General features: G+C 46.9%; 3 protein-coding genes across 4 annotated transcripts; 2 read left to right on the forward strand and 1 right to left on the reverse strand.

Annotated features, from left to right (window-relative positions):
• The first annotated feature begins 9,445 nt into the window (after positions 1–9,445).
• On the forward strand, positions 9,446–15,662 carry LOC100647453 (zinc finger protein ZIC 1). Its single transcript, XM_003394284.4, has 3 exons — positions 9,446–11,123; positions 13,131–13,274; positions 13,356–15,662. Exons 1-3 carry the CDS (start codon positions 10,741–10,743, stop codon positions 14,614–14,616), a joined length of 1,788 nt encoding a protein of 595 aa, XP_003394332.1. The 5' UTR covers positions 9,446–10,740; the 3' UTR covers positions 14,617–15,662.
• LOC100647331 (nuclear pore complex protein Nup54) lies at positions 15,650–19,702 on the reverse strand. 2 transcript variants are annotated; one of them, XM_012320786.3, is made up of 5 exons: positions 19,502–19,702; positions 17,561–18,064; positions 16,584–17,491; positions 16,283–16,510; positions 15,650–16,208 (listed from the first exon to the last, which is right to left on the reverse strand). In XM_012320786.3, the coding sequence occupies exons 1-5, from the start codon at positions 19,599–19,601 to the stop codon at positions 16,086–16,088; spliced, it is 1,863 nt and encodes a 620-aa protein (XP_012176176.1). In that variant the 5' UTR covers positions 19,602–19,702; the 3' UTR covers positions 15,650–16,085. The 2 variants fall into 2 exon arrangements, with proteins under 2 accessions (XP_012176176.1, XP_003394331.1); XM_003394283.4 differs by having other exon boundaries at positions 17,561–18,067.
• LOC110120356 lies at positions 18,221–19,508 on the forward strand. The gene is made up of 3 exons (XM_020868688.2): positions 18,221–18,472; positions 18,537–18,683; positions 18,768–19,508. Exons 1-3 carry the CDS (start codon positions 18,446–18,448, stop codon positions 19,155–19,157), a joined length of 564 nt encoding a protein of 187 aa, XP_020724347.1. The 5' UTR covers positions 18,221–18,445; the 3' UTR covers positions 19,158–19,508.
• Positions 19,703–19,794: the final 92 nt, after the last annotated feature.

The following is a 19,794-nucleotide window of genomic DNA, read 5'->3' on the forward strand; positions in this document are numbered from 1 at the left end:
GAAGGGCGATCCTTCGTGTGTGGTCCTCGTGGAGTCCTCGGTCAACTCGGAGCCGAGGTGTCGCGTTGTGTGTGGTATGCTACGGTGTCTTGCGTCGCACCGCCGTCTCGTCCCACGTGAACCACCATAAGCATCGAGCAGTTCGGCCAGCTCTCTATGCGCGTACTTATAACAACCGGGACAGCTTGTAAGAGGAGTCCTGTTCGTCCCTTGCTACACCGACCCCCTATAGAGCTTCGCAACGTCCGCGTTCAATTCTTTTCTCTTTTCGTCTTAGCGCGTTTCGTGCCACTTTCCGCTCCCTGATCCCGTACACGTTGTATATCGATCCAAGAAGTCTCTAAACCGGCCAATTTGTTACGATATATAGAAACATTTACGTCTCGACTAGGTCGCGACTCTCTTCGGCGAACGAACGTGCGATTGTCGTAGCGAAGTGGCATATCGTTGAACGATACGTACCCATCACACGCCGTCTCTCTCTATGCTACTCTTTCCTACTCGTTGGGTAGTTGGATAATAGCTTCTCTAATCGGAAGGTTTGATCTTTTTATCCTACCATCTTAGCGAATCGAAGAGCTTCGCTCAGAAAGAACCAATTAGCTAGGGGATTCTCGCAAGAGCCGGTGGGTTCGAGCGGATTTCTAAGGAACGGTTACGACGACCACGAGCCACGCGTTATCGTGCAGCCTTGCGAAATTTACGAACTTTCGGCCAGATTCACGCACCTACAGCCTCGCGAATCTGTCGAAGCTCGTTTACGTTCGGTGAACCGAGATTGCGACGATCCGCCGTTGGGACGCAGAGGAAATAGCGAAAACGCGGAGTCCAAGTTGGTCGTCGTGATGCTATTTTTAATCCGGGAGGACCGTGTCATTCGGGAACGTGTCCGCAACCTTGAGCAGCGGAAAGAAAAGAGGAGAAAGAGGGAAAGGGAGGCACGACGAGGAACCACGAAAGCTCGAGGGACGAAGCGTGTGCAGGCTCGATGTGGGAGGTCCTCCGGTTTCGTAGCCACGAACCGTTCGAATCATTTGTCAATGCAGCCCAGTTTAGCGATTCGTCTCACCGACACCAAACTTCCACGGTTCCGTTGCACGCTCGAGCTCCCCTCCTCGGTGCGGTGTGTGTTCTATTCATTGCACGGGACCGCGTAGGTCCGGTTGAGACGCGGCAAAGAAGCCTCGAAGAATCCTCCCACCTTTCCTCTGCCTTCCTTTCTTCTCTACGCTGCGATCGTGGTGTGAAATTTGTGATTAATTGTCAGGTCTCGGGGGCGGGTTGAACAGCGAGATTAAAGACCCTTCGGGAGATGCGCGAACTCTGGCTGCCTCGTCGCGTATGGTAGAGATCGAAGGTCCGAGGGATTCTCAGAAACGTCCGATCGACCGTATTCGAGAACCGATAAATTCTCCCTGCTCGGGACTCAGATTTTTCTTCGCCGCTGATCTCCATAGATCTAGGATGCTCGTTGGCGGAAAAATTCGTGAAACGACGAAGAGGAATCTCTGTACGGCAAAAAGCCGAGTAAACAGGGGAAAGTTGGCAAATATTTTCCTTGCTATCCGGTGCGCGCATACTTGCCTTCCTTCCAGAAATCGAGAAACGTGCGAAGGACGTTTGGATGTTCGGAACCGGCACGGCCCACAGGGAGGGGCCCACGAAACGTGTTTGAGGAAAGTAAAACTTTGCCTGTTTATTTTTGACCTCGTGAACCATCCAAGGGGTCCCGTCAGGTTCTCGGACAAGGTAAAACTCACGGTCTCCCCCGGATAGTTCAACGACGTTCACGACGAAGAAAATACTCTGAAATAGTCGTACGCGTTTCTAGTCGAACGATTCTCGACAATTTCTATCTTTTCATCGAGTAACTCTGTACCGGAGTAACTTTAAACATTTAAACGCCGAAAGGCTAAACGGCGAAGAAGAAAACAACATATCGTAGCCGAGGCAGCGGCAAACCGTTAACCGATCGCATCGTTACGACGCTGGAGGAGCTTTACAACTTCCTAGTGAGGTGCGGCGGGAGTGGAGTCGCTATCGTAGCGAATGAAACACGCGATGAAGATGTCATCGGGGTCACGGATAAAGGGCAACGGAAGTTTAAGCGACACTGTGTAGTCTCGACGGGGGTCTGCCGGTGACTCGTCTCTGGACCTTAAGCCGTCGTTGTCGACTCGGAGAAACGAACAACGGATAGAAACGGACAGAGAAGAAGACAGAGAAGCTAAAGCCCTGTTCGCTCGGCGCCAGGGGCCTATTAAAAATGATGCTTAAAGAACGAATTATGGAAATGAGCCGTTATACCAGCTCTGGGTTCCCATATTACCGACGACTTAGTCCGCTCGCGTTGAAATTACAGGTTGCGCTCGTCTCCCTCGTACTTCCCCCTCCTGTTCTAAGTCGGGAACAGGCCGAGTCCCTCGGGGAGGAATACATTACGTTGATTTTCGGAATTGAAGATTAAAACCTCCCGCCGCGGGGGCTTCTTCTCGATCTTCTTCCTGCCTCGGCGAGTGGAACCACCTATCTCGCGCGCTCTCTCTTCACGTGATCTAAACGATCTTTGCTCGTCTTGTCGGTTCTTGAATTCGATGCCCTCGGACTAGCAACTTCGTAACCCAGCCGCTGTTCGCGTCGTTCCCGTAACTTCCACGCATCCATCTTCTTCGCCTCTTCGTAATTGGGCTTATCGAACGAGATCGCGCGTCGCGCGCCCATCGCTCTTCGTATTCGTCGCGTGAAACACAGCGACGTTTTCGACGAGTCTCTCGTCGGTGTTCGTACGGCCATAGAGAAACACGGTTCGGAATAACGGTCGAGAGCGGAGGATCGACGACGCGATTCGGTTCACGCGCGATATTTAACGCGGAATCGGTGTATCGCGCGTGAGAAAATCTAACGGTCGAGAGCGTTGTTCGCGGCTCGCCATTTCTCGCGGTTTTCTAATAATCCGAGATCTGGAAAGGTCAACGAGATTTTCGAGAAGCTCGAAGGGAGAGCGCGCTGACTCGATGGATGAGACGAACGCGTAAAACGACGAGCTTTCGGGCCGAATGTTCTCGTTGTATTGGCTTCTTCAAGCAAAGTTCAACGCGTCCGATCGAACTCGACGTCGATTTATTTACGTTCGCGTCTAGACTGGAATTCGATCGAGGTTCGGCCGGCTGCCGTTCAGCCTGTTATCGCGTGCTCGATCATCTCGAGCCGACTACAAACATCCTTATAGAAAAATAAAGCGTTATCTCGCGATCGTCCCAGTAGCGGCGCGATACATAGCCGTTCGTTGCTGCGTTTAAAGAGGGCGATAAGATAGATGCAATCGCGATGTTGTTGTTTGTACGACTCCTCGTCGTCGGCTGTGAACTGGAAAGCGTCAACACAACGTGAAGCGAAACGTTGATAACGCGGATAAGAACCTGCCATCTTAGCCTAGTCATCGATGTTAACGAGCTTCCAAAGACAGGTGTTGCAAAATCGAAAGCAAACACAGTGTGTGTAACGCGAAACGTAGGAAAGCCAGGAGAAGAGGCAACTTGCGAAAGGAAGCGCAACGGACGAGTGTCGCGATCGACGGCGCCGTGTTCCTTATAAAGCGGTCACGTGACCGCACAGGCTCGACGAATCAGCAGACGGTAGCGCCGTCGCCGGGAAGGGAACGGGAGGAACGCGAAGCGGGACCACGAAGAGGAGAAAGAAGAATAAGAAGAAGAGACAGCCGCGGAGGAGCGAAGGGCTGGGAAAGGGAGGGGAGCGAAGGGGAAGAGGAAGGGGAGTGGGAGGGGAAGGGAAGAGAGGAAAAGAGAGAAGAAACGAAAGTTGGCTTCTTTCTCGGTAGCAAGGTTCGAGTCGGCAGAGAGGTAGAGGACCCCCGGCGTGCTCTCCTGCTGTGACCGGTAGCTATCCTCTGTCCCGTTCGTAATACCTATGGAGAAGGTGTGTGCGTGCATCGTGATCCAGAGACGTGTGCACACGTACACGGTACACGGTGGTTCGATGCGACTCGGTGTGCGCGATCGAGGACGCTCGTGACGCCTGGAAAAGGACCGGAGGCGCACGCCATACCGATATTAATATTCCATCCTGAAACGTGATAAATCACCAAAGGATACGTCGTTCATCCCCAGCGGCGTCCTCGTCGCCCATCTCGTGTTACCCCGCAAGGTCACCGCGGTTCGACTCTCCCGGCCGTGGTTCCGTGGATTCCGTGCGAGTGACGCGATCCTCGAGACGGGTTCAACCGAAGAACGATCGTTCGAGAGACGACAATTATTCTAATTGGTTCGGCTACCTGGCTGAGACGCCCGGCAACGCCTTCCTTCTTCTCGCGTTCGAGAAAAGCTAGGGAATAATCCGAACTGTTAGACCGTTGGAGGGTCCGTGCTCGGCATTCAGACGAAATCGTTCGACGATGGCTAGGGTTCCTCGAGTTTGCTTAATAAGTAGACGGATCCGGTGGTTGCACTCGAATTAGTCCAAACTCCGTTCCGTGAGACAAAGCTGATCGTCGATCGATCGTAAGCCGGCAGCCCGACGTTGGTCACTTCGCTGAGAGTTGTGGGAAAGAAACGGAAACGCTTCGGCTAGGAAGCACTCGTAGGCGAAATTTGCCGGGAATGAGATCGATCGAACGGGGATCGAAGTAGCGTGGAGAGTCATCGAAGGTAGTAACCGCGGGGGTTTCACGGAATACATCGGCGTTGGCCGTCGCGAAAGACGAGAGGCCACGACGGTCTTCCCTCGACGGTCGTGCTTCTCTCACGGCACTCGAGGTTCGCGTCGGTATCGGTTGCCGGCGCGGCAGCGAGAGAAAAAAAGAGCAGAACCACGATCGTTCCGACCCCCAACAGCGCGATCGAATAAAAATGTGCGCCGAGGACGTCTACGTTAGACGACGCGGTACCGCGATCGAACCACGGGAATTTCAACCCCTGCTGCGCCACCGACTGCGACCCTCTACCGTCCTCGCGAGCTTCGATACCCTGCACCCTCTCTGTTCACAGGGTATTTCTGTAGCGGCAGCCACACGCAAAGTGCCACGCGTTCTATATATGCGTTTCGTTGCTTTGGTGCGAGTTAAAACGCCGCAAACACACGGGTGCCGTGTAAATTCTTGCTTGGAGGTCCGTGAACCGCCGCGTCCTTCTCTTCTACCTTCGACCAAACTCCCAACAAACGACGACGGATCTTTAAACTAGCCGATGAATCGTGTTTCCTCCGTAATCCCCTTGTTGCTCGAGGAAAGCTATAATTCGTGCGCGAGGCCTTGGATACCGATCCGGTGCCCATGTCCATTAGTAAATAAAAGACAAGACCGCGTCGAGCTACCGAAAACGATTCTCTCGTTGGCGAGTCGGGGATCTCGGAAATTCCCTCTGGGCCTGTGGAAGATGTTTCGCCGGTGGAATACCGAAATCAAATCTAAATGAAAGATCGGAGAGGCTGACGGTGGGGGCAGAGGGTGGAGAAACCTCTTTCGGCGTTCCATGGACGCGTAAGCTGCGCGACAAGGAGGTACGCGGAGAGTAGAGAGAAAAAGGAAGAGAGAAGGAGAACGAAGGAGAGGTGGAAGGATCAAGGGAAAGGGCTATCTCCGGCGGATCTCAATCTAAAAACTCCGAACATATTTTCTCGAGTTTAGAGCCGGGTCCGGATCTCATTGGTCCCGCTGGAATCTCCGTCTTTGGCTGTCCGTCTTTCTCCTTCGACCTTTTCATCCTTTCCCTTCCTTTTCTCCGTCTCTTCTACCTGTTCGCCGCGTTCTTCGAGATCAAAGCGCGCCGACGCCGGCAGTTCGGTCCGTGGGGTGTCATGCGAGACGAGGGGTGGCAATCCATCCGGTGCAAGGGACGAGAGAAAGCTGTTGGTACCATATTCGTTAATATCCTTGCGTAGGGCCGCTGGGGGTATCTAAGGCCGGCAGCCGGTATCACGGTTCCGCGCAACCATTCACGATGCCGAATCGTCGAAATCGCTTCTTGGAAATTTTCGTTTTCGCGCGTTTCACACGATACGATCCATCGATGGTGAACCACCTGCTATACGTTTTATGTACGGTTGCTCGTGGTTATCGACGATAAATTTATTCGTCCAACTTCGCGTATCCAGATATCCGAGATCTTAGATCTAACGATAAACGCTTCTAAACAGATTGGAAACGCTGCTCTGCCAACATCGCGCGCGAACACACCGTATACGGTATCGTCGTCAATGCGGAATGGACGTCGCGACTCGTCAACTTGTATATCTGTACACGTCGATCGAATTGTCACGGAAAAATGAAAAGCGACGTGCCGAAAATTTATAAGATACGATCGGATGAAAGTCGAGACACCAGGTATATACCGGACGTTGATCATCCTCGAGTTAAGATCGACAGACAATGGCAGCCCGCGCTCCTCGGGAAATCCTTAATTTTTTTCTTCCTTTTAACGTCTATCTTTCGTCTGGCATCTGCCGTGTCGCCATCAGGATGTCGCTCGCGCCACCACTCTCTGTCCCCTTATTACGTCCAACCCCCTAATGCCTTCTTGATCGTTTCTTAATCTCTCCACGAGCGTAGTTTCTTTCATCCGTGTGTACAATGTGTACGATATGGCTTCTTGCGACGTAACGCAAGTTGGACGGTGAACGATACGTGGAACGAAGCGAACGCGTGATTCCGAAGGGGGGAAAGAAGTAACTTTTTCGAATCGCTCGTATGCCGCAACTATCGGTGATATCACAGCGTGATAACGACGCGAAACAACATACTGCTTGTACTATGTCAAAATTCGTATCTTGCTACGAGCAATATCGGAGAACCACCCGCGGTGTTCTTATCTAACAAGCAGCGAGATGTGCCACTTCTCACGTAGATAGCTTTTCTCCTCTTACGAAGATCGTGAGCATCGGTTCTTCGACAATCTCGAGTACCCCGCTGGCATGATCGATCGTCCAGAAAAATCCGATACACGCAACGTTAAAAAAATGCGAACAACACCGCGACAAAAAATGCATCGCCGTTCTTTTCTACGCTTATCTGGATTACCGTGTTATTTAGCGCGTAAATCGATCGAAATAGAATGTTTTCGTCGCGATACAGATAAGAAAGAAGAAAAGATGCTACAACGAAAGTTTGCCTTAAAAACCGGTTGAGAACCACTGCCGCTGATAGCAACAGGTGGATCTTGATCTTGACTCTGGCGCTTGTTTACCAACGCGCACGAGACCAATTCTGACCCGCGATTCCAGATTAGATTGCCGTTCGATTAGCATCCTGACGAAGAAACGTCCATCGTCTCGCATCGATAAATTACTCCGCCGGAGACCGTTCGATCCGAAATTGGCGAATAGGTACTTGCGCGCGAAAATCCAAAATTTTGCCTGTAACAAAGGAAACGCGGTAAAATTAATCGAAGGATCGTCCTCGAAGAACGCTATGAAGAGAGTTGGAAATTTTCTCATGGAGCGTAAAGTTCGTCCGCTTTCGAAGGGTCACAAATCTCGCCTAGTTTCCCTGGTTTTGTTCGCGAAAGATCGAACCGTGGGGAATGAGCGAACAGCGACGTTCGATTTTTCATTTCGCAGAGAATGGTCCATTTATCGTAACGTTCAGGGTCGGTTGGCACGCATCTGCCGCGGAAACGTCGCTTTCCACTCGAAGATAGTTTCGTAAGCAATTCTTGTTTGCTCGTTCGAAAGCAAAAGCCAGATGATTCTCGTAATCGTAACCTTGACACACTATATAGTTTATCGATATTTCCATTGACATTCGTAAGATATTTTCGGTAACGTTGAGAATCGTCGTAGATACGATCCGAGTCGGTTAACTCTGTAATACCAGCGATACGCGATCGTTCGACCCATGATCGAACCCACGATGATTATTGACGGCTCGTTGATCTTTTTAGTCGCACGCGAGGTTGTTTGCGCGCGATGATCGAACGCTAGAGGATCGGAATAAATTCAAGGTCGGCCCATCAACGGAAACGGGCTCGAATCGATCGTCTCGACCGATCCGAATGCACCCACGGACATATTCGGCTTTCGAGCAGCTGCCCCCTACTCGCGACGAACGCGATTAGTTTCGTGTAATCTGTTCGATACCGCGAATCCGGCAGCGCTTGCGAGACAACTAACCGTCGCGATTGGTGGTCCGTGACGAGAACGCTTGCGTAACTAGAAATTTTTTCTTCGTTAAGATAGCTCGAGGCTCGACGTCAGACGTTTACTGCGACGCACCTCGCCGCTTCTTCCACTGAAACTTCGTAGAGGGGGCCCGGTTTTATTTGCCCGTCGCTATTCCGTGACAAATTCCTTCTTCTTCCTTGAAATCGTCGCGGTTCGAACGTACTCGACGAATTTTATCTCGCATGTTCTTTCAATAGGGGCGGCTACGCGACGATCGGTTCACGATCCCTCCGTTCTAACTTTTATCGACGCGATTCTCCGTCCAAGAATCGGCTGGCCCCCGATTATCGTCGATCGAATCGCGATCGCGACTAATTCATCGATCACGATCGTTAATATCGTTACGATACGATTATGGAGAACACGCGTCCGTGCATGGTGGCGACGAGACCTTGGTCCAACGAACGATTTTGAAACGTAAGCGCGAGGGGGCCCACCCACGGTGCGACCACGTGCTACTTGCGATGCTGAAATTTTGACTTGTAGGAGGGAATTACTCGAGTCGAGGTCTATTGACTCAGCTTGCGAGCGCCCATTCGCGGCAACGCGTTAATGCGAGTCGCGATAACGTTGCGCAGGCTTCTCAGAGATACCTACGCAGAACTTTGTTCTCATCCACATGGCGGGGAAAGAGGTACATTGAATAGGATTCACGGGTGCGAATCCTAAACGATTATAGCACCTGTCGTTATCTTTTTCCTCGCTCAAGGCACAGAATCATCGATTTTCGTCGCAACGACTGGTTACAGATCGATTCAGAAGCTGCTACCGATGATTAAACGTGGCGACGTTCGAATAATCCAGCTGACGTCCGAGTTTCGAGAATTCCGAGTTATTTCGAGATAGCTTGACGATTCTCTACGATTCCTCGAAACATTAGCTGTCGTACGTTACTCGAAGACGCAACAAATTGGAAGATTTCGAGAGTAGCGATATATTCTTTCGTTTTTGGACATGTAAATATAGAAAATAAAAAAGAAAAGTTACTCGACGAAACGTTCGTATAAATCGTGTTCGTCGAAGCGCATTGGCTTTCGAGATAAGCTACCGACAAACAATCATCGATCATCCTGTAAATTCCAAATGTTGGCAAAACTGGCGCCGTTTTCATCTTCCGTAACATAACGAGTTATCCAACGTTGCTTTCGAAGATATCGGTAAGTCCACACTGTTCCGTCCACTGACGCATTGCAGTTGGTTGTTATCAACGTCGGTGTATTAGTGCGCCCGGGCGGAGAGGCGTGGGACGTTATCGGCGACGATAGCGCGGCTATATATAAAGCGGCTGGTTCGTCGTTGACATTAGTTCCACGTTCGTTGCAGCCTTTTCGCAACAGACGGCTTCCTCTTGTTCTTCGACTGGCTTTCTTCTCCCTTCTCCGTCCTACGCTGCGCGTTCTCCGTCTATCGGTCTTTGGCTCTTAAGTTACTCGACGAGGATCATCGATACGCGTCTGCGCCAGTAGTCGACCACCGTGGTACGCGATTCATCGACGTCCCTGGGGGGTAACTCTGACCACCTGATCATCGACGCGTCACGCTGCCAACCGGAGCCGAGATCTTCGCTGCGAGATAAAGAGGGAAGTCGAGGCGGAGAGATCGAGCGACGAGATACGAGGAAAGAGAAACGAAAAGATGGAGGCGACGTTGTTCTAGCGTCAACAGGAGCCGATCTCTGGAGCGTTTGACGGACCAGCAGTAGGCATCAGAGGGGGCTGTTCCGTGCGCCACGGAAGCCTCAAGTCGATTCGATCGGGGCTGCAAATCGAATCGGTGGTATCGTTCGGCGAAAGCGACGGCCTCCACGAGGAAAGGGTGTTCGCGTTTGATGAGTCTGTCACGGGCCAGCCTAGTTATGTTCTCGATCGAGTACAGCAAACAATTCCTGAGCTACCGTATACTCAAGTCGAACCGGTTCAAGTACATCTGACGATACGGACTCGGACTAAGTGTGATAAAAGTGTGCGCGCTACGGCGAAAGTGTGTATGTGAGCGTACTGTGCCGTGCTCGACTTGTCGTTGGCGACGGTGTTCAGGAAAAGGAATCGAAAGCGCGACCAGGTTCGAAAGAGAGCCGACGAGGATACGGCAAGACCTGGAAAGTCTTGTTCGCGATTTTCATCGATGCGCCGATCGTTCTCTCTGTTCGTTACGAATTGAGGTAAACGAGACGTCACCTTCGAAACTCGTTGATAAGACGACATTTTCGGAGGCGTTTGAGGTCGCGATTCGAGGAAAGGACGATTCCGATCAACGGGTGGCACGAGTCGATCACAGCCAGATAGATATAGGCAGCCGATGAAACAAGATTACATTCCTAAAACTTACGTATTTCAACGTGCTCCTTTCCATCCTGCAAATCCATTCCAAATTCTATCAAATTGTCCGTCAAAGTAAACGCGATAGTTTTTCAATTTTTCCGATCCTTTCTCACCATAATTCTCGTTGATCCAGGCAACGTACACGGCGATCCGGTATCAGGAAAATTTGCACGTTTTTCGATCGAATTGGCGAGTTCCTCGACATAACGAAATTAAAGGGAACAGATAAATACAAGAAAGAATAAACATGATCGTTTACGTTCCGGGTAGAATGCCAAGCCACGTTGGTCCGTACGGCTCTGTTCGCTATCCGGGCACGCTGCTAGGAGTGGTGCCGGGTTTTTACAGCCCGATTTCCGGTTACTCGACCAGCCCAAACCCCAGCTACTACGAGAGCCTCAGCCTGCAACAACAAGCACCGCTGGACCTTCCGGTTTGGCCACGAAGCATGCCGATCGAGGAAGAACTCGCAACTTCCCCGTCGGCTGTGATACCGGGTTTGGGAGTCTCGCCGGATGGGTTGGCAAACGGTGGACCACCTAGTCCAGCTCACAGCGACTCGGACGCCTCCAACTCCAGCTTGGAACTTGGCTCCATTCGACGTGGCGAAAATGCTCAACTAAAATGCAGGTAAATTATACACCGCTATTTCGATTCTAAAATAGTCCTAAGCTAGAGTTTCGTTACAAATTTTCAGAGACAATTCGAGATGCTGTTCGTTCGAGTAGTAAAGATATTTTGCCAACGCCCAGTGTGTTACCGTACGCTTGTGCGGAACAGAATTTGCGAATACGCGATCGTTATCTAAATGGAACGCGGATATGTCAGACCCGACCGAGTCTGAAACGCCTGTTTATTTTCGGTCGTGCATCTCGTTATCAGAAAAATTGCTTAATGCGCAATTACGTTTTCTTTCCCTCGTCCCTCGTCCAAACGACTCGCTTCGGGCGACTCTTTGCTTCGTTTGCTTTCCGCTTCGTTCGCCTTTTTCACACGAGGAACGTTTTTAGTCGACGATGGTCACCGACGATCAGTTTCTACGCGAAACGCGCGCAATTCACGCGCGACTCTCTTAAGTGACGCTAATTTATCCGTGGCGCGCGCGCGCGGTTACGTTCGCAGCACGCGTCCCATTCCGGTTCTAACCAGTTTCCCGTATCCGTCGCGATATCAAACGGCACTCTGCTCTTTTTCCACGTCTTTCCTTCTCTTTCTTTGCTCTCCCCTTGCCGCTAGATTCGACCGAGACTCCAAAGTCGTCTGTCTAGCAGCCAGGTTCTTCGATCGAAATTCGCGCGAATCGATCGAGGGAAACACCTTATCAAGTTTCACAGACTTGAACAAGAATCCAGCAAGCGCGAGAGCCACAAGTTGGAAAGAGAAAAAAAACAAAGTATAAAAATAAGTAAAGCCAGCGCGGGGGATAGCAAGATATCGAAGCGGTTAACGAATCTAAGTGATTACCATATTAGAAAAAAATGTCAAATTTCGATAACCCTGAAATAACGATACGCGATTACACGGTAAGATGGCATTCGCGGGCTCGATTCGCGTTCTGCTTCGTTGAGAAGATTTCGGTTGGCGAAACGGTGCGATCGTTTATCGCGTCAACAACTCGTTACGTGTTCGCGCTTTGCATGTGGTAGCCTCGTGCACTCGGGAATGCCTGCTTTGTTATCACCGTGGCAATCGTGGACGATGTTGTCGTCGCATCGTTGTAATTGCGATGCTCGTACGCGTCACACGCCGAATCTTTCGTTTTCCTTGAAATTCGATAAACGCTGAATTTTCCGTGAAATCGCAGGATCGCGAACGTGAGTCTGATAAAAGCGAGAAAATTCTACCGACGATTACGCGAGTACGTAAGAGCGGTTCCGAGGGATTGGTTGCCATCGCCTTGATCCGCAACCTTTTACGCGATCATATCGTTCACGGATGCGACGTCGTTCGCTGCGATGGTATCAAAGCCCATGTGTCCAGATAAACTGGTGTCAAGCGACGCCAATTGCACAACGGACGGAATTGGTATCAATTGATCGGTTGAACGGATGTTCTTGACGTAAATCGCGCGTCGATATTTCAACCGAACGCCCGCGTCGCGTCGTTTCAATCCCGCTATTTACGTTTATGTACGTCGGCTCTGGTTCACGTGATAGCATGCTACTGGCGGCGCAACCTTGAAGACCAAGGAAGAACTCGAGTCGATCTCGAAGCGAACGAGACTTTTCGAAGGTTTTACGAGCGTTTCTCTCGAGTTCGAAGCGCAGGGATAGCGACGCGCGAATCGATCGAACGATCAAGATGCACGGGGCGACCCTTCTCGCGCGTGTTGGTTATATTTAGAAATTCCCGGTATATGAGCGACAGGGAGAATAAGTAATATAAATAGATCGATTGACGGGAAGAATACAACGTTCGAGATATTGGCCTTAAACGATAATTATCTTATGAACGGCACGATTGATAGGAACGATTCAGCGATCAAAGATCAATAGCCCTAAACGTTTCGCGACTATTCCCGTGCGATCGCTTAATACGTAGTTACTTACGTTCCCGATACTGACGGACGACACAGCGAGTCGAATTAAAATTGTACTGGCGAGACCAAAGGCTAACGCGTCTTGCTCCAATTCGCAGATGGCAAAATTGTGGTCGTTGGTTCACATCCTTGGAACAGCTGGCAGGACACGTTGCGCGACTTCATGCTGCGCCGGGACCACGTGGTCTTTTTTACTGTGGCTGGGAAGGGTGTGCCAGAGGTGAACGTGGATTTAACGCCAGGTAAAACCTTCTTCTTATTTTTCTAGAATTTAAAACCGATCGAGTTTCGAGTTTTACCTCGCTACTTTTTTCGTTATCCAGGTACAAGATGCTGGTGCACGTTCGAACGCACACGAACGAGAAACCGCATCACTGTTTCCAATGCGACAAAAGCTTCAGCAGAGCGGAAAACCTGAAGATTCACGCTCGTTCTCATACCGGTGAACGCCCTTACGTCTGCCCCGTCGAAGGCTGCAACAAAGCTTACTCCAACTCCTCGGACAGGTTCAAGCACACCAGAACTCACGCCGTGGACAAGCCTTACTGCTGCAAGGTACCTGGCTGTCCCAAGAGGTACACCGATCCTTCCTCCCTGCGTAAACACGTGAAAACCTACAGACATTACGTGAATAATAACGACAAGGTGCAAGAGAAGAGTTTCGAGGAAAACAATTCACAGGAGAAGGCGAGATTCGATACCGTAACGCCGGAGAAGCAGAGCAGCAGTACCCATTCCGAGTCGTCCGACAAGAAAGACAGCAGCATCGAGAGCAGCATATCAGGGTCTAGTCCAAAGGCCAGCAATAGCTTCGAGGAGCAAAGGAATTTCGTCGAGTGGAATAACATGTACAATCTGCAAGATCAGCGCAAGGAACAGGAGCACATCACGCCGAGGAAGGCCTACGAACAAGAAGTGAAGATCTATCCGAGAATTTATGACGAGAGTTACATAATACCGGACAGAATTCAGGTGAATCCCATGTACGTATCCAACAACCCGATCATCAAGGAGAGCCCACCTCAATCGGTTCAGTCGGTCTCGCCTCAGACCAGTCCACACCATGTCCCCGACACGTTGCCTCATATCGGAATGCAGTCGACGCCCATCAAAATCGAGGAATCCATCGAATGCCCCAATAAGGTCAGCACGGTCGATTACAGGAACATCGAGTCGATTATCAACAGCACGCCCTGCAAAAAGGAGAACGTCGTTATTTGCGATCCAGTGAGACATTCTGTGATAAAACGAGCGGAAGACCTGAAAATGGAGGTCGAGCAAATACCGACCAAGGAGGATATGTGCAAAGACACCACCGATTGCTGTTGTCGTCACAAATGTTGCGTGCACAGTAACGACAATATCTTGGAGAAAACGAAGATCCTGTCGGATTTAATCCTCAAGACGCAGAATCCTCTGTTCAGACACCTGTTGGGCACGGTGGATCTGCAATACGGATTACAGAATATGTGGGGCAACATCGTGGACACGAACAATACCTGCGGACAAGACCTTCGAGTTAAGAACGAGAATGTGGTAGAGATGGAGCAGGATCTTCCATTGGATTTGACAATCAATAAATAAGGAGAATTTTTCACGTCGTATAGAAGTTAGCGTTGCAACGAGTAAAATTAGAACGCTCAGAACTTTGTAGGTATATTTTTCTCGCAACGAATTGATGAATTTTTTAAATTCTGGAGAAGCGGATATCTTGAACTATCGACCGTGGCCAGAGTTCGAACATCTTCAAGGCCGTCCTGGAATCGAGTGCCTCGAGTTTCCGTACTCTTTAGCGAGTCTATTTTTATAATTTAAAAATATTCTTAGGTCGTAACGTCTTATTCGATATTTTTATAAATCCAGGGCGACTTTGAACATTCTTGAATTTGAATTTCTACTCGGGCCATGGTTTTTACTTCCGTCATTTTACGTCAAATTAGTTTTTCGAGATTAGCGAGGCTGCATAAAACGTTTGAGGATTATTATTTTTGCCTAGTTTATTCGATTCGATGATAACTAAAAACTATAAAAGTCGATTAATAGTAGAGGGAGATAACGGTTGATAAAATGTATCGGTTTGAAGGAAGGTTGGTGTTGGCGAAAAGAAAGTTGTCCGTTTTCGTCAGACTGTGAAGCCAAATATATTGTAATACGTTAATGTCTGTCGAACGATGAAGTTAGTCGAAGCAGAAATAGTTTGATATCGAATGAGGTTTGCTCAATCTTAATTCGTTAATAACTCCTTTAGCAACGTAATTAGAAGAGTCTCAGATTTAGATTTACGGGTAGTTCGAACGATCGTCTAGAACGAAATCATCGTCGATACCTGTATATACACACGTTAAACCAAAACCTAACAAACAAAATAGAGTAAAGTAAATAAGAACATGCGAGGTACGTGTTTCATAAAACTCCCAAGTAACATTACGGTCAAACGACCGCTGTATCATAATGTGTCCGAAAGAAGTGATCCGATATGTAATGTTCAACATCTATGTATAATATGTATATAAAGTTGTATTATGTATAAGGTATTCAAGATGTTAGACGTATGAAGGAAAGTACTGCAATGAGAAAAGCGTGTTTAACGACATTAAACTATTCAATAAAAACATTATTTATGTAAAAAATGTTTATTTTTTTCTTAGCACATAACAAGTTTCATCTAACCCTCGATGTCGGAAGTATTGTATAACCGCATTTTTGATAACATCAACGAAAGAATATGAGTCGCGGTCATATTCCGCGACTATAAAAAATTTCTCTCTTTTTAAATATCGCCAAAACAGGTTGGTTCGATATTGACATTAGTCAGTTACTTTCGAGCAAAATAAAGTTTAACATCGTAAAGACACGTGTTTAACACATAATAAAAAAATCAGTAGTTGCAGTTAGGAAGTAGATTCAGGATGAATATGGCACCAATTTTACGGAGGTGCAGTATCTTTGTTGTTAGCCGGATTTACAATCTTATTATCGGCAATAATAATGACCATATCTCTTTGAGTATGTTGGCAAAATACGCAAGAAAATTGCGTTGCTATATGTCATTCTCACGATATATTATGACTCATTAAGAGTTCAGACATGCCGTCCTTAATGATTTTCAAACTCTCTAGATCGGAGTTTATCGTTGCTATAAGTTGTGCCATGCCCTGTTGCTCCATTGTTAGGTACTAATAAAAAAAAAAAAGCACCGATTACGTATGTATTCTTCAATAACCTTTTCGTAAACATTTTCTTTACGTACCGCTTTTATGTCATCCTGTGCTATAGGGTCCATCGCATACCTTTCCTGATTTTGTGTGTCTATATGATTTCTCATTCTCAATTGGGAAAGCATTTCACTAATTCTACCTTTGAACTGAGTTGGGGCGCTAACTTGGGAATGCATAGATTCGAACCTACGTGTTAGAACTTCTTCCTCCGGTTGCAGAGACAACCCAACTTTACGTGTAATTTCTTGACGTACCAGTACCTGAAGAAATATTTAAATATATAAATTGAATGTATGCCGTTTAAAATAATTACCAGGAAATACATTTACATACCTGCAACACCCTATGTTGTAGTTCTAACAGAGTCCTCCGATGTTCCTTTAATCTAGCTTGTATCGCCGTATGTTGTCTCTGTAATCTTTGTATTTCATCAGCCGCCATGTCTAGGAAATTTCTGTGCCTTGTTGTTTCTTCTTCTTGACACTTTAACCTGTGTTTAACTTGTTGGAAGCCGATCATCGGCACAGGTATATAAAGTTCTGGATTGGGATTGTCCAATTGAGCCTGTTTCCATAATCGTGGATCGATTGAACAAGGCGGATTGTCTAAGTATTCCTTAAGCTGCGCAGGATCTAATTTTACTAAAGGTAACATATCTTCTACACCATTTTGCACTAATTGTTGTTTCTGCATTGGTTGCGATAAATACGCAACTAACTCGCTGGCAGGAATTTTTCTTGGAGCTCCAGTAATTCCTTTCTCAGTGATAAAAATGGTCACCTGACTTTTGTCTTCTCCAGTTTCTTTAATATTGTCTATTGTAAGCGATAAATTAGGTTTATTTCCCAAAATATTATTCATAAAACCGATCAATTGTGCTTCGCCCTCTTTAACATCCTTTTTCTTTTTATTGAAACAAAGTACGACCAGACCGTCGTTATTATCAGCATCGGGCATCCGACTGTACCCGATAGCTTTGAATCTACATAGTGGATTTTCTTGATTAAGCTCTATAGGTGGAGCATTCATATAATAATAAGCTTTTCCAGTTCCCCATAAAGCTTGTATGAGGTTCCATCTCGCAATAATATTGTCACGTTCATCGTTATATAACTGGCAATTAAATACGGCATTGTATAACGCTTCGGATATGGTATTAACAGGCTGTTGCTGCTGTTGTTGTTGCTGAAACTGTTGTTGAGTCTGTGCTAATCCAGATCCAAACCCCGTAAATCCTGTACCTGCATAGATAATTTAATCTGAGTAAAAGATACATTGATAAATAAAGGAATGGTGCAGTTACCACCAACCTGTACCAAAACCACCAAAGCCAGTGGTTGTAGTTGTTGCCGTTGGTTTTGTGCCGAAAGCACCAAAACCTGTAGATGTACCAAAAGTGGGGGCTGTGCTTGTAGTACCAAATCCCCCAAAAAGGGAAGGCGCAGAGGTGGTTGTTGTAGTTCCAAATCCACTGAAACCACCAAAGCCTAAAGAGGATGTTGTAGTGGTTCCAAATGTACCGAATCCAGTGGTAGAGGCTGGTGTGCTACCAAAAGTAGAAGTGGTGCCGAATGCAGTGCCCGATGAAGCAGGCGTACCAAATACCGGAGTAGTTCCAAAACTAGTAGCAGAAGCAGCAAAAGTAGGTGCCGAGGCAAAACCACCTGTTGCTGTGTTGCCAAAACCAGTTGCAGCTGGTGTACCAAAAGTGGTACCACTTCCAAATCCTCCCGTTGCTGGAGTTGTAGAGGAACCGAAGAGACTTGGTGCTGAGGTAGCTGGCGTACTAAATCCAAAGGATGGCGTTCCAAACCCTGCTGAAGTGTTTGGTTTCAAATGTAAAATATTTAATAACGATACAGCATATAACTATATAAGCAATATATATAGAAACGAAACGTTCGAGATATATAAATACGCCGGTTATGAATAATATATATATATTATGAAGTTATACAATTTTCTTACTGAAAAGTTGACTTTTGTTTTTACTGATTTGAAACTGCTTCAAGTAGAAAAATTAGTATATGACAGAAATGTCTTGCACAAGATCGCAATAATTTGCGCTGTATTCGTTCGTAAAGTTTAACTACACGCGTTCAAACAAATCGAAAAAATCATATAATTCGTGTTCACATGATAAAAATTTATTAAATGATCCTGAATTATAGATAATTGTATAGCAAAAAAACAATATGTCGTATATAAATGAGCAAAATCAGGTAAGGCTGTTAATAAAGCAAAAGTATATAATGAAAATCTAATTCAACTAATGAAATTAAATAGGGAAGCAAATATGGACAACTTGCTAAAAAATTATTAAAGATAGCTTCAATATCTGGTAGGAAGGTTGCACTTCGTCATGTTGGTGAACCTATTGATTATTCTACTGAACTGTTGCACGAATTTGGTACTACAGATATAACAATTGGAGTACGTTTTAGAAATTTTTTATACATATTATTACATTCTATATTATATCATAAATTATAACATGTTTCATTGCAATTTGCGAAGGATGTTACAGCAGATGTTATGATAACAACAATGGGTAAAATTCCAAATGAAATGTTTTATTTAGAGGATACAGTTGCTACCGTAGTTCCACAAAGAATACAGGAAACATCTACATTTGCAAAAGCTGTTATGGCAACGCAAGAATATTATCGACCAACAGAGTCCTCCAGCCATTCGCCAGTTTTAATTGCTTTACTAACCGCTCTTTTTATAATATTGTTATTATGCTGTATTACAGCATGCATCGTAACTAAGTCGAAGAGAAGAAATAATTTCTTTGGGAAGGGAAACATGGAATGCGAACCAGGATGTACAGGACTGAATCAGCCTCTGCTAGGAAAACTTTCAACCACTACAAATAAAACCAGCATTAGCTCTTTGAGAAATTAAAACTGATTTTGACACTAACTTGCATACAACTTGCAATAACTTTTTATCGAATAAAACACGGTCTTGAGGAATTATTAACGTGCGATGTAGAAATGTAATACAAGCTGATTATATTATGCGTAGGCATTGTGATGAAACAGCACATTGAAAAGTGAAATGTTCTTCGAACTGATATTCCAAGAATATCTACAAAGACAAGTTTTGGAAAAGTTACAAGATATATGATAGATTTCGGACCAATGGAAAATATAAAATGGTAACTTTGCTGAAAATACGTTTGGAAAGGTCACATGTAACCATAGAACGAGCGAAATGTGACTTAACCTATAAACTAGACAACTTACCCGGTTTTACTGGTGTCGCCGTAGTGGAAGCCGTTGCACCAAAGCTAAACGCAGGAGCGGGTGTCGAAGTTGTTCCTCCGAATCCCGTACCAAATGACATTTCTCAAATTAAACTAAATTTGACGTATTACGAAAACAGTATTTACCGCGCGCGCCTTATAATTTTGTATAAGCGACAATGTAACGAATATGGCGGCTGACATGCGCCGCGAATACGAATTTCCGTTTTGGTGCAGACACGATGTCACGTGATCACGCTAAATGCTGATTATTCAAATCACAATACGCGGCAA

Source organism: Bombus terrestris, chromosome 3 (genome assembly GCF_910591885.1).
Source record: "Bombus terrestris chromosome 3, iyBomTerr1.2, whole genome shotgun sequence".
Classification (NCBI taxonomy): domain Eukaryota; kingdom Metazoa; phylum Arthropoda; class Insecta; order Hymenoptera; family Apidae; genus Bombus; species Bombus terrestris.